Source organism: Salvia splendens, chromosome 6 (assembly GCF_004379255.2).
Source record: "Salvia splendens isolate huo1 chromosome 6, SspV2, whole genome shotgun sequence".
NCBI lineage: Eukaryota > Viridiplantae > Streptophyta > Magnoliopsida > Lamiales > Lamiaceae > Salvia > Salvia splendens.
In genome coordinates this window covers 18,085,590-18,098,694 of record NC_056037.1, presented here as the reverse complement: position 1 = coordinate 18,098,694, position 13,105 = coordinate 18,085,590, and the positions used below count along the sequence as shown (strand labels likewise).

Genomic DNA, 13,105 nt, shown 5'->3' with positions numbered 1-13,105 from the left:
ACGAGGTTCTATCTAGACAGGCCTCAATGCGCAACCAACAGGATCATGCGCAGCTCATGAACGACATGATCGAAGAAGTGTGGGCTCGCAACCGCCGTTGTTGAGTTCGCGTTTTTTTAATTCGCATTGTAATGTATTAATTTTTATTCAATGAAATGAAGTTTTTGAAATTCGTATTTTAATGTATTAATTTTGTTAAATTCGTATGAGTTTTGTAATAAATATTAAAAAAATGATGATGTGGCGCGCCATAGGGCGCGCCTTAGGGCGCGTCTTAGGGCGCCCCACTGCAGGTGAGGAGGTAGGAGGATAAAACTGCTGACGTGGCGCGCCATAGGGCGCGCCTTAGGGCGCGCCTTAGGGCGCCCCATTGCTAATGCCCTTAACATTTAACGATTTTTTGATTTTAGTCCATAACATTATCTTTTGAATTATTTAGTCCCTCACTAATAAAATCGATCACATTTGGTCCGAAATGGATGGAACCGTTAAAATTTAACAGTCAACGGGTTTTAAATCAATATTGACCGAAGTAAGTTAATAATTATGTTTAATTAATGTCTAATATCTAATTAACCAAAATCTAAAAAATTACATATCGTCGTGGATTTCTTCGCTGAGGGATGAATGCTTCGTTCTAGCATGGCGATTCCGTTCACAATTAACAAAATTATTAATACAGCAAGGGGATCCAGTACATTGAAGCCTTAGCGAAGGAATTAACCCTAAATCGGAGGAAATCGGGATTATTACTGAAGATGCTAGCGAGATAGGAGGACCAGGTTCGCCCTAATCCGGCGGCGCCGACGAGTCCTTCGAGCAAAATGTTACCGGCGGCGATGAACGCGATGAAATCCCCTAACTCGAGGCGGAGGAAGGAGGAGGATCCACCAGCAACGGGGATCTCGACGGCGAATTCGGTGTAGCAGAAGACGGAGAGGAGAGCGGAGAGGCCGGAGACGGCGTAGGAGGCGATGATCGCGGGGCAGGCGGTGTCGCGCGTCTCCAATTCGGTAATGCTGAAGATGCCAGAGCCGATGACGGAGCCAGATCAGGTCCTATCAGGTGAGGCACTTCTTCATCTCGTGCTCGGATTGCTTCTTCGCCTCGATGAGCCGTCGGATTCGGAGGCGCGGCCGAGGAGACGGTCGCGGAGGCGGCGGTGCGGTGGCGGAGAGGGCGGAGAGGTAGGCGGAGGAGCTCTGGAATGAAGGCTCCGAGAAGAAGTCGTGCTTGCTGAATCGCGATTTTTCTCTGGCGGTGAGGGGAGAGATGTGAGGTCGTCGAGATTTTGATTTTGGTTTGATTAGTGTATCGCATTTGTGGAGAGTGATTGAGATTTCTTATAACACAAGAGTAACTGGAGGAATTGGTGGATTTGGCAGAGGAATTGAGATACGGATTTACAGATTTGGATGAATCTTTTTTCTTTTTTTAAAAAAAAATTAAAATTCTAATTAGATATTAGACATTAATTAAACATAATTATTAACTTAATCCGGTCAAAATTGATTTAAAACCTGTTGATTGTTAAATTTTAACGGTTCCATCCATTTCGGACCAAATGTGATCGATTTTTATTTGTGAGAGACCAAATAATTCAAAAGATAATGTTATGGACCAAAATCAAAAAATCGCCAAATTTTAAGGACCAAAAAGGGACTTTAGTCTTTTGTTTATTAACATCTTTACTAGTTCCATCTCTTCCATAAAAATATGAGCACTTTCTATTTTTCTCTATCCCATAAAAATATGGGCATTTTCATTTACAGAAAGTTAACCCAATTTATTACTCATATACATCAAGTTATTTACAACTTATACTATCATTAAAACACAAATAATAATGTGAATTTCACTAGCCACTAACACTATTTTAATTACTTTTTTCTTCCTCTCTCTTACTTTATCATTTTTTTCTTAATTTGCGTGGCATAAAGAAATTTACTCCAACATAACATAAATTTACTAGGCAGACTTTATACAGTACTCCGTCCGTCGCATAAGAATACACACTTTTGGTTAGGCACGGATTTTAATGTATGATTAGTAAAGTTAGAGAGAAGTTGAAAGAAAAGGTAATTAAAGAGAATGAGTCTCACCTTATTATAAAGAAAAGAATTTTCAATTTAGAAAGTGCATATTCTTGCGGGACGGGCTAAAAAGAAAAGAATGCATATTCTTGTGGGACGAAGAGAGTATGTTCTAACTAAGCAGAAATTTACTCCAACATAAAAATGAAAACACATACTAAGAAGATAGACCTGGGAAGAAGACAGTGGTTTGGGTTCCATCTGTATTGAAGGTAGACAATATCTGGCCTGCCTTGCTTTTGGCAGTTGAGGCCGGTGGCGATGAAAGGGCACTGCGACGCGTCGTACAGAGGATACGACGCGTCGTAAACCCAACTCCCTTCAAATGTATTGCACCTCTCCTCCTGCTGCTGTAGAGACAGAATCACACACACAAGAAGAAGTAGAAGAAGAAGAAGAAACAGCAGCCTCAAACTCAAACCCATATATATTGCTGCTGCTGCTACTACTACTCTGTGGTGGTATAAATAATAATGAAAATTTGAGCTATATATGCATAGAATGATAATGAGCACTTTTATCAAATACTACATGTTTCATTAATTTTATGCCATTAACATTACTTATATACTATAAACATATATATATGTGTGTGTGGAATATTATTGCAGCAATGATATTTGGTTTTACATGGGAGGATAATTGAATGTTACTATTATTTAAGTTGACTTCTTTTTGCCATATTATTTTGAGTTATTCGGATACAATTAAATGGAAGGTTTTATTTAATTGATAGTATAATCTAACAATAATGGCCATCAATCTTCATCGTTCTTGGTTGTCAAGTATTTAAATTATTTATGTTTACCCTTTATTTAGAAAACGTTTATACTTGCCCTTGTATTCTATATACTTTAGTACAATTTCTTGGGATGCTAGACATTTTGTTACTCAATAATATTTTGACAAATTATTGAGGATGGGTGGAGTAATTTTTTTCAATATGACTAGATAACATAAAAAAAATTGGATCAAGTTTCAGTCTAGATTACTACTAGTTTTTTAAGTCTAATACTCTCTTAACGTGAGTTTTGATTAATTTTTATACAAGAGTTGACACTTTGGTGATTTTTAAATGATAAGGAAAAAAGTGTGCAAGCTTGAGAGTTGAGAGATATAGTACACTCCTATTTGCTTATGAGTTTACTCACTTCACCAGCTATAGGTCCCTAACAATGTTTATGATTGAAATTTGTTTGTATTAAAATCTAATAAGGCGTTATCTTGGATGGTCCATGCATAACAATATTGTTAAACTCAAGTATGTGATTTTTTGTCTACTACATCCATTCTTGAATAATTAGTAAGTAAGAGAGGAGAAAAAAACAGGCATAGTAAAAAAGAGAGGATAGAGAAAAAATAGTGGAAATGATATTAATGGATTATGAGTTTATTTCTTAAAACAGAAAATTTATAAAGTTTTTATTTTAAGTAACGCAGCAAAATAAAAATAGAATCGATTTGTTATTCACAAAATAAGGCACTTTGATTGGTAGAAAATTCCGGAACCCGAGTTCTATGATCATATGATATTAAGATAGTTGCACAATCAATTAGTGCTTTTTAAAACAAGAAATAAATATTCAGTTCTAGAATCATAAGGAGGTTTTAAAATTAATGTTGTTTGCCTTTTTTTCAGTGGGAGAAAGAAGAGTAGTGGAAATTGCAATCATGCTATGTTTACTATTATTATTTTATTATTTGATCCAAATTAAACTTTTTAATTCCACCAATTAATATAGCGTAACGCACGTGAACCCTCTGCAAAATGATTAAATTCAAAATTCGTCCTATAGTTGAGACACGTCAATTATGAGTTTGATATAACAACAAACTTTGTTCCATGCGAAGACACTACAATAATTTGTGCTTAAAGAAAAGACGTATCAAAACTAATTTCATTTACAGCGGCGACCTAAATTAAATGACATAAGTTAACATAGTAACGTGAAATCTATTTAACTAAATTAAACAGGATAAAATAAAAAATCAGCCACTGCTAAATGCACCAAAATGCAATCTATTCCACTTGGCATAAATATTCACATCTTCTATCTTCTTAACTTAACCCAGAATTGCTGGAGAGCCGTTGCCGTTGCCGTTGCCCTAAACACGGTATATACAGTTAACTTCAACAAGCAGTTGTAAAACACATAACATAGTCAAAACTCGATTCCGCTGTTTAACTGAACAGAGAAAGAAGGATTGCCAAAATGATCTAGAGGAGTTTCAACTTTGACAACCACCCCTGCGCTTCCAACGTTTCCATTCCACTTGGACCTCCCAACCTACCTCCATTTTCAACGAAGAGAGACCGAATAAGATTTGGTTATAGAAAACGAACAACAACAACAGCACTCCATTCAGATTTTAAAAAAAAATAAGACATTTTAAGAACTTTAACCATATCTTGATGAAAACAAACCAAGATAGCATCGACCACGCGTATTTACCGATGCTGATGCAAAAGCAGAAGGACGATGTACGAGGGCGCATCCACAACTCAGATTAAATTCATCCTTCACAGAATGAGTAACTTCCATATGTACTCCAGGAAAACTTCCACCAAATGTCGGACATAAACTGAAGCAAAAGAAATGTATAAGGAACTGTAAGCATGGAGTTTTGAAGGGTGTAGATCAGAATCAGAAGCAATATGAAAAGGTCCATAGATCAAAACAAGGTAAGAGGGTAAGTACTGCCTAACAAAATGACACACACTGGCCCCATGACGAACGATAAACATTCTTGTAAGACAGTTCTGCGGCAAAGCCCAAAAAAGACTCATACTGGCTACATGAAGAACAATGAGCATGACTGGCTATTCATAAATAGATAACATACTGTTGATAAAGGAACACAAAAATAACTAGCAGTGGCTGAGTGGCATTGGATATTGATAAAGCAATCACAGTTACCTTAATTGGACTGTTGGTCTCACCATGAGACCAGATCTCTTCCAGGCCAATGCCTGCTCCAATCCTAAGGCAAATGATTTGTCAGGCCACTGCCATGTGGGTGTTATGCGTGTTCCCCACTTGTTCTGCATGAGTTGAATATTAATTTTCTTGTTCAAAAATGAAGACAGAAGGCAGCAGTTATTGGTTGTATAGAACGACTATCTAGAGCAATAAGTTTAGGAAAAAAGTCACGACGGATAATTGCAGTGGCATCACCTTGCAAGAGAAACTAAACTTCATCTCTCCTGGATATTGACCCTGTGCTTGAAGTAGACCACCACAGAGGGGCAGAAATGCACTGGTTGATATACCTTCACCAGACACATAGGTTAACTGGCCATTAGGAAACTGCACGTCCATGAAAGACTGCACAGAAGAAACAACAGTGTTAGAGCTAACTAAGTTAGAAAATTAAAGCTTTCAATTAGGAAAGGAGAAGAAAATGTTTAGGCATTCAAATATGTATAGGCATCACAGCAAGCAGTTATTTACAGCAAAGTGAGAAGTAAATTGATTATAAGTTAAAAAATACCTAAAAATTTCTTGTAATTTCACATATTAGAATATAGTACAATTTTACATAAGTACATGATTATATATTATCCTACTTCTTTCCATGGATATTTTCCACATTAAAACTACATCAGTTATACATATGACAGGTTTAGACTTACACAAGTGAAAGGGTTGAGGCAGATCATTGACATTAACAGCCACCTCCTATGCTTTGACCATACAGCTGGACAAAGTGAATGCATTCCATTCTGTGCAGCATAAACCACTAAACTGGTTAAGTTTTCAACAAAAAATCACATTAATTGCAACCCTCATGAACAGGATTGTGACAACAGTGCAGGAGAAGTAATCAACCAACTGGGTAGATAATGTTTCAAACGTTCGACATAACTACCAAATGGAAATAACACAAGTGTCAAGTCGATTGGTCCATGCGCATATTTGCCTGTTCATTTTCTTGAGACAGTTCCCAGGTATCATGCGTTACTGGATAATATCCATAAGAGTATTGGTGAGTCTCGCTTCACACGAGCAAAGTATGTACGACCAGATTTCTTTCCCTTACAATTTGGAATATTCATCCACCCGCTGAACTAATCAAAATTCTTGCACATTTTTTCAAGAACAAAAACAAAAAAGGAGTCGCTTTAGATTTGATAAATAAACATAAGCCTATGACTGTATTTAGATTGCTTGTTTCAGTCAATAAACTAAAAGAGACCCTGAATTATCAAATCATGTACTATTTCTCTTTGATTCATGAAGTAACAAATCTTGCAACTATCAGTACATGCACATCAAATTAGAATTCTTCCTACAATCCCAACTTCTACACTAAACTGGGAAGCAAATAGACGGAGAGACCAAAACAGCTAACAGACAAACAATCAGCCTTAAGTAACACAAAGTACAATTTGAGAAAACAGTAAAATTGGCTTTTACATGCTAATGGCTACTTGCGGAAAAACACAAATATGCACATTTCAAGTGAGAATATCTAATTAAGCACACAATAGATAAAATTATGTACTATAAACTATAATTAACAGGCGTATTGACTACCGCCATAAAAGATAAAATTGGGAGCAACACTCACACCCTTAATCATTGTGACCGACCAATTTAGGGCGTCAGCTATTGTTCCACGTTGATTCAGTAATTATCTGAACAGGCTTACCAGGATTTCAATTATAACTGACTATTAAGCATTCTCAGAAACAAGCATTATTATTTTCGTTGAGCATAGATAGCACAAACCAACAGAGACAACAGGTTTCATAAATTTGCCTTACCTTTCTATCATAGCCATACCACAGAAGGTGCTGCTTTGACAAATGGACAGGCAAAAGAAGAGTGGAATCCCGGACAAAAAGTACAGGCCCAAGCTGGACGAGGAAAAGGGAAGAATTATCACGGCCTGATGTTGAACTACCTTGTGATGCCTCAACTCGCCATAAATCTCCCCTGGCAACCAGAGAGCTCTCTATATTTCTGGTTCTACTGTCATAAGTCGATGTGACATTGAAAGTACCCTGCACACAAGATATTTTGGTTGGAAAATGAGACGTAAACAGACACGGGTCGATTTGCACCGTTAACAGATGGAAAGAAAAAAGACAACACTGCTATGCAAAGACACAAACGTAGATGATAATAGTTGCAGCAGAACCTGGGTACGGTCATTCTTAATGTGAATCAGAGATGTCAAACTGAAAACCAAATCAATAGTTACCAATCTAAACTTAAAACCAAAACTATATGCCCTCCATATGGAAAGTATTTTCAATTAGAACTACGCAAAGGTTCCTTCATGATTAGTAACTATAGACGTAACGAATCCTACTCTAGAATCTGCACCAATTACCAACTCACAATCCAAAAGGTGTAGTCAAGCCTATATCAATGTTCAAATACTAGATGAAAAATGAGGCGTAGTACTTACACATATCACAAACCAGACAATTTATGGTACTGTTAGTCTATTATGAATAGGGTTCAACATCTCTCATCTACTACTATTTCTCAAGTCTACTTAGAAATTTCAAGATGCAAATGGTAATAGATAGTATTATTTAGTACATCATTTCTAAGAAGCTCAATTATAAACCAAGGTGTTGATGAAGTTAATTATTCACCTGTGCTCGACCCAACTTTTTCAATGCCTTCGTCTCGTCCTCCGTCGAACCCTGCACCACCGCAGCACCATTTTCAGGAATACCGTAATCCTTAAATCGTTCAGCCAGAGACCCCAAATCCTCCTGCAGCGAAATTCCAACATTCGCCCTCGGTCCACGACCCTCTGTTCCCAACGAAACCCCAGCGCTCTCTTCATGCCCGAACGGAACCGGCAGCCGCCTGAAGAATTGCTGAACCACACCATTAAAACTCGCCCCAAAATCAGCCCCCGCCTGCCCTATCCTGTTCCCGATGTCGAAAATAGCAGTCACGCCAGTTATCGTCGACTGATCCACGGACAGGCCAAAGTCATTCCTCATAAAACTCCGCGCCGGAAACTCCAGCTTCGGCGTGGGAGGATTCGGCCAGACGAACGACGGCGGGGCTATGTGAGAGTGAATCAAGCCTGTAAACCCCTGCGCAAGCTTATCCGCTAAATCCTGACCGTGCCGCTGCACCTCCTCCCACGCTTCAAACGATCTTTCCACAGACATCATTCTCAACGAATCAAGTCTCCTCAAATCGAATTATCATTCAGCGCGACGAAGCAACTTAATACGCGAATCGTGAGCAAGTGAATGCAATCTGCAATACGATATTCACCAAAAAACAAAAGGAAAAGGAAAAGAAGCAGCAGAATCGATCAAGCAATGGCAGTCAGTTTGATTTGCACTGATAAATAATGGTACACCACTCACCTTCCCAGACAAGAGTGTGAATGTGTTTGAAGAAATGGATAGGAAAGAGGGGAGTGCGTGTAAAAATCCCGTGTGGGTGTGGCCATGAAGATGAGATTAAAAAGGAATTGATAACTATCTCGTCCTTATCCCAAATATGGCTTCTATTCTTGTACCTATTGCCTCAAATAATGCCACAGTCACATTTCCTAACAACTCAATTCAAATAAATAATCCAAAGACACCAAAATAACGTCATTATTAAAATTATTATTCGGAGTAATTATCACCACCTCCATCCCTTAGATCATCATTAACCCGGGTACAGCTTCACGCCTCAAATCCCCTCCCCATCATCCTTCTCTTAATTCTCAGCTCATGCTACAACTACTTTAATCATGCAATCCTCATCCAGGGCACCAACTATAAATTGCATTATTCACAACTTTAACATATTTTACTTATAAAAATTAAAAACGCTGAGTAATTAAAACACATAAAATTAATAATTCATTTGAAAATTCAAAATTAAAAATATAGAAATTTTAAGTTTTAAAAAAAACAATAAAACATAAAAAATTTATAGAAAAATTCGTATTAAAAAAAATCAAATTTGCGGCCCGGGTCCAGCCCGTACACCCTCCAACACCGGGCCGGACCGCGACGCGTCCTGTCCCGTGTGCGTGTAACGCCGAGCCGGGCCGCAACCAAACCTAGCCTTAGGCCGGTGGCTCGTCCCCAGGCGCAGCCCAGACCCTTCCCGGAGCTCCTTCAACGCGCAGGACGCGGGCCGGGACCCAGGTGCGGTCTAGCCCACCCGCGTTAACTATGCTCTTATAATTTCATCATTTGACTGACACGAGTTTTAAGAAATGTAATACTCCATCCGTCCCATCTCAAGTGATTGACGGCTTTTCGGCACGTGTTTGGGGAAAATAATAATAAATAGTTAAAGTGGAGAGAAAGTAAAGTAAGTAAGAAAATAATGTAGATACGACTCTCTTCTGTATTATTCTCTCTCTTACTTTACTTTCTCTTCACTTTAACTATGTATTATTATCTTCACAGAAAAGCGGTAAAAAAAATCAATCACTTGAGCTGGGATGGAGAGAGTAGAAAATATGTTGAAAAAGTTAGTGACACGTGAGTTATACTTTTATATATTAACTTTGTAATAAAATGTGAGGGTGAATGAAATTAGTGGAATGTGAGATCCATTACCAAAAATAGTAAAAGTAAAAGATGACAAATTTTTAGTAACGGACGAAAATAGAAATAAGTGATAAATTTTCAGGGACATGTGAAATACAAACAACTAATTTAAAAATTGAACTAACTCATAAACAAAAATCTCAATTTACTTATTTCTGGATGTTGTATCATGTGTTAACACTGTGATACTCAACAATGAGTCTATTGAAGTACTAATTTACAAGTTGAGAATCTTCTTCAACTCAAGTGTTCGGACCCTTCTCCTTTTGTCTCCCTCTTGCCCGCTGATGAGGCTCGTTTCGTGCATGGGTTCCGTAGTAAAACTGCATCAAATTCTGTAAACTAACGCTTAATTTTGAGCCAAGTGTGTGTATAAGTCCGCCATTTTCAGAAACTAAGTTTAGGGTGGACAGGAGAAGGAGCCAAATCGCTGCACAAACGGATCAAGTGAAGCAAATGACAAGCAGCGGAGCACCAAATGAAAGACTAATGTGTCGCACAAGAAAAAATCCTCGAGGGCAAAGGATAAAGATGACCTTTCAAAAGACAAATGCCCTAAGGATCAAGACCTCACGCCTTCCTATAAATTGAGATAGAGAAGGAGGAAGGAGGAAGGAGGAGAGTTTCAATCGGTGCCACTAATTAGTTTTTGACTCTCTTCTAGAGCTGAAATTGGGAGCTCCAACACTTCGTTCTCCTGCTTTCACACACACACACTTGGTTCCATTCTAGTTTAGTTTAGTTAGTTGGCGCTTTTGGTGGTTGTTCTTTGCACATTTCAACCTTCGGTTCTGTATTCCACTCCGAGAACGGGTAATGGAACAATTTCATGATTTCCCTGTTTGTTTTCAGTTTACTTTTGTTGTTATTGACGCTTGATGCTTTTGACTTAGTAGATTCAAAGTTATGTTTTCATTTCAGGTCACCGTGTTCAATTTTATGCATGATGTTTTTTATTTGCTTTCAGTTTCCTTTTCATTTCGCATGTCCTAGCTTAGAAATGTTTTGTTCTGCTTGATTTGTTCAGATCTGATGTTTTGTGCTTGAAGAAAAACTAAGCTAGCAAAACCAACTAAACCTTACATTATGTTTTAGTCTTATGTTTTTCCTCTTATAGCATGCTCCTAATTATTTGTATATATGTTTCTTTTATGCCCTATGTGATCTTCTCCCACTTAGCACATCGCTTGGTCTAAGTGTGAGAAGTTTGTCGGTAGATGTGATGTCCATTTTCTGTTTGTTTACCTTCTCCCACTTAGCCCGTTGCACGGTCTAAGTGTGAGAAGTTTTGTCTGAAGATTGATAAGCATGCTTTGTTATGGATATGTGTTTTTGCCGCCTTCTCCCACTTAGCCCACTGCTTGGTCTAAGTGTGAGAAGTTCGGTTTTCCTTGTTCAAACACTGCCTACCCTGTTTTCAACTTCATTAATGTAACAACCGGAAAAAAAAAGAAAAAAAAAATTAACATAATCTAACTTGGTCACCAAGTTAGTAAATTAATATAAAAAAAAATCTAAGATATTTTCCTCCAAACCGCCATCCCTCTCTATTAAATCTTCTCCTCAGTCTATTCTTCTCTCTTTCTACGTTCTCTGCAGCAAGAAAAAAAAAACACATCATGCTCGAATTCAATTCAAGAAACCAAGAGCTCAATCAATTGAATTACAAGTAATCCATACTCCTCCGTTAATAGCACAATTTCGCACTCCTTTTGGAAATCAAATATGTAAAATTTTGACAGAAACTGAATCTGCAAAATCCAGTGGGCTACTCCTTTCGGTCCTACAATTTCACAATCGATATCGGATTATCGAGGTAAAATCCTTTCCCAATTTCGAGTTTCAATCATCAGTTTATGCATAAACATACCATCATCCGAACTAATCGCATAACTCAAGCAATTAACACAATTGAACACTCCCACGATTAATTCGAAATGCGAAAGAACTTGGTAAATGGAACTTATCTTTCGGGGCTGAACGGGTTAGTTTCGGGACGTTTCGGGGCTGTTCGGAGTTGCTCGGAACTGCGCGGTGTCAGTTCGGGGTGGACTCGGAGTCAATCGGAAGCTGACCGGCAGGCTGGGACAGCAGCGGCTACAGCAGCGCCTCCCGGCAGCTGCGTCGCGTCTTCCCGGCGTGGCAGCAGCGGCATCGCGTCTCCCGGCAGCGACAGCAGCATCTCCCGGCGGCGACGGAGCAGCGACAGCAGGCGCCTGACTCAGCGCTGCTGCTCGGCTTCGGTGACTCCACGGCGGCGAATCTGGAGAGAAAGAGCGGGGCGGCGGCGGCGTGAGGAAGAGGGAGAGAGAGAGAGAGAGAGAGAGAGATGAGGGGGGGAAGGGAACACCGCCGGAGACGGAGACGGAGACGGAGATGGAGATGGAGACGGAGGAGGAGGCGGCGCTGGTGGGGTGGTTGGTCGACGGAAAGAAGAGAGATTTTCCCCTAATTTTTGTGCAAACTGGGGAAAGAGATTAAATAGTGTAGATAGAGAGAGAAACCGACGGTGGAAGGAGTACATCATACATGAGTTAAATAAAATTAGAATTTGGGGGCTGCACTTTTGTTGATTTATCTATTGGGCATGCAACTATGAAAATCAAGCCCAACTGCTCCTAATTAAATTGGAGCTACAAGGCATAGGGAATAAGAGGCCTATTTCGAAATTTAATGACTGGGCTTAAATTAAATGGTTTTTAAATGGAGGGAAGCCTAATTTTGAAATTGACTTATATTTTGGGCCCCCCTCTTTAAATTTGGAGTTGGACCCTAAATTAATTTGGAGAAAATAAAGATTGGGCCTCTCTTGGAGTTATAGTAGTTGGGCTTCTTAATTTAATTAGAGGAATAAGTTGGGCTAAGTAAACAATTAATTTGATTCTTGGGCTGATATTTTTATCGTGGGGAATTATCTAATTAGCTTTCTGCTCCCGAATAATTTGAAGTATGAATAATTTATCCCAAGCCCGGAAAACATATAATTTTTCATAACAAAGGGAAATACTTGCGATAATTTAATTGTGCACTTTTATAATTTTTGGGTTTTTAATTCGATATCGTGAAGGGAAACACGAGGAGCCAACGGAGGAATTATGGGCGTAAGCGACCGACCGACATCGCCCCGCGACGCCTCGGGCGGCCGCTAAGGAAATGGAAAGAAAAAGGGAGACGAAGTTCTCAAGTCACAGAAATAATTAAGTTTAATAAATAAGTGCTATTAATTAAATTTCCCAATTTAATTAATATGCAAGTTTCTAAAATTTTCTAACGGTGAACAAATGATAAAAGAAATAAAGTAGGGGCATGTATTCCTATAAGTATGTGAATTTCTCGAGTCTTATTAGTACGTTGTTTGTTTTCAAAAGGCTATCTCCGTGAGTTAAGGGTGGAGTCAGGAAAATTCAAGTTAGAGAAACTAAACGATCAAGGTGAGCTTTCTTATACTAAAAATACAAATCGTATTTTTATG

General features: G+C 38.7%; 2 protein-coding genes across 3 annotated transcripts; both read right to left on the bottom strand.

The window, feature by feature from the left end:
• Window positions 1–488: 488 nt before the first annotated feature.
• On the bottom strand, window positions 489–2,708 carry LOC121809447 (protein trichome birefringence-like 37). Its single transcript, XM_042210081.1, has 2 exons — window positions 2,265–2,708; window positions 489–1,254 (listed from the first exon to the last, which is right to left on the bottom strand). Exons 1-2 carry the CDS (start codon window positions 2,516–2,518, stop codon window positions 1,062–1,064), a joined length of 447 nt encoding a protein of 148 aa, XP_042066015.1. The 5' UTR covers window positions 2,519–2,708; the 3' UTR covers window positions 489–1,061.
• Window positions 2,709–3,963: 1,255 nt separating this feature from the next.
• On the bottom strand, window positions 3,964–8,546 carry LOC121806639. Of its 2 annotated transcripts, XM_042206756.1 has the most exons (8): window positions 8,443–8,546; window positions 7,705–8,329; window positions 6,862–7,101; window positions 5,728–5,817; window positions 5,270–5,419; window positions 5,012–5,136; window positions 4,547–4,676; window positions 3,964–4,381 (listed from the first exon to the last, which is right to left on the bottom strand). In XM_042206756.1, exons 2-8 carry the CDS (start codon window positions 8,239–8,241, stop codon window positions 4,256–4,258), a joined length of 1,398 nt encoding a protein of 465 aa, XP_042062690.1. In that variant the 5' UTR covers window positions 8,242–8,329; window positions 8,443–8,546; the 3' UTR covers window positions 3,964–4,255. The 2 variants fall into 2 exon arrangements, with proteins under 2 accessions (XP_042062690.1, XP_042062689.1); XM_042206755.1 differs by having other exon boundaries at window positions 7,705–8,519.
• Window positions 8,547–13,105: the final 4,559 nt, after the last annotated feature.

Coding starts and splice junctions, on each gene's coding strand:
- LOC121806639 (XM_042206756.1), bottom strand. CDS start 8,241: ATGATGTCTGTGGAAAGATCGTTTGAAGCGTGGGAGGAGGTGCAGCGG. Junction 5,420..5,727: donor GCCTCAACCCTTTCACTTGT/GTAAGTCTAAAC, acceptor TCTTCTGTGCAG/TCTTTCATGGACGTGCAGTT. Junction 5,137..5,269: donor AGTTTAGTTTCTCTTGCAAG/GTGATGCCACTG, acceptor CAACTCATGCAG/AACAAGTGGGGAACACGCAT.
- LOC121809447 (XM_042210081.1), bottom strand. CDS start 2,518: ATGGGTTTGAGTTTGAGGCTGCTGTTTCTTCTTCTTCTTCTACTTCTT. Junction 1,255..2,264: donor AACCACTGTCTTCTTCCCAG/GTCTATCTTCTT, acceptor CCTCACCGCCAG/AGAAAAATCGCGATTCAGCA.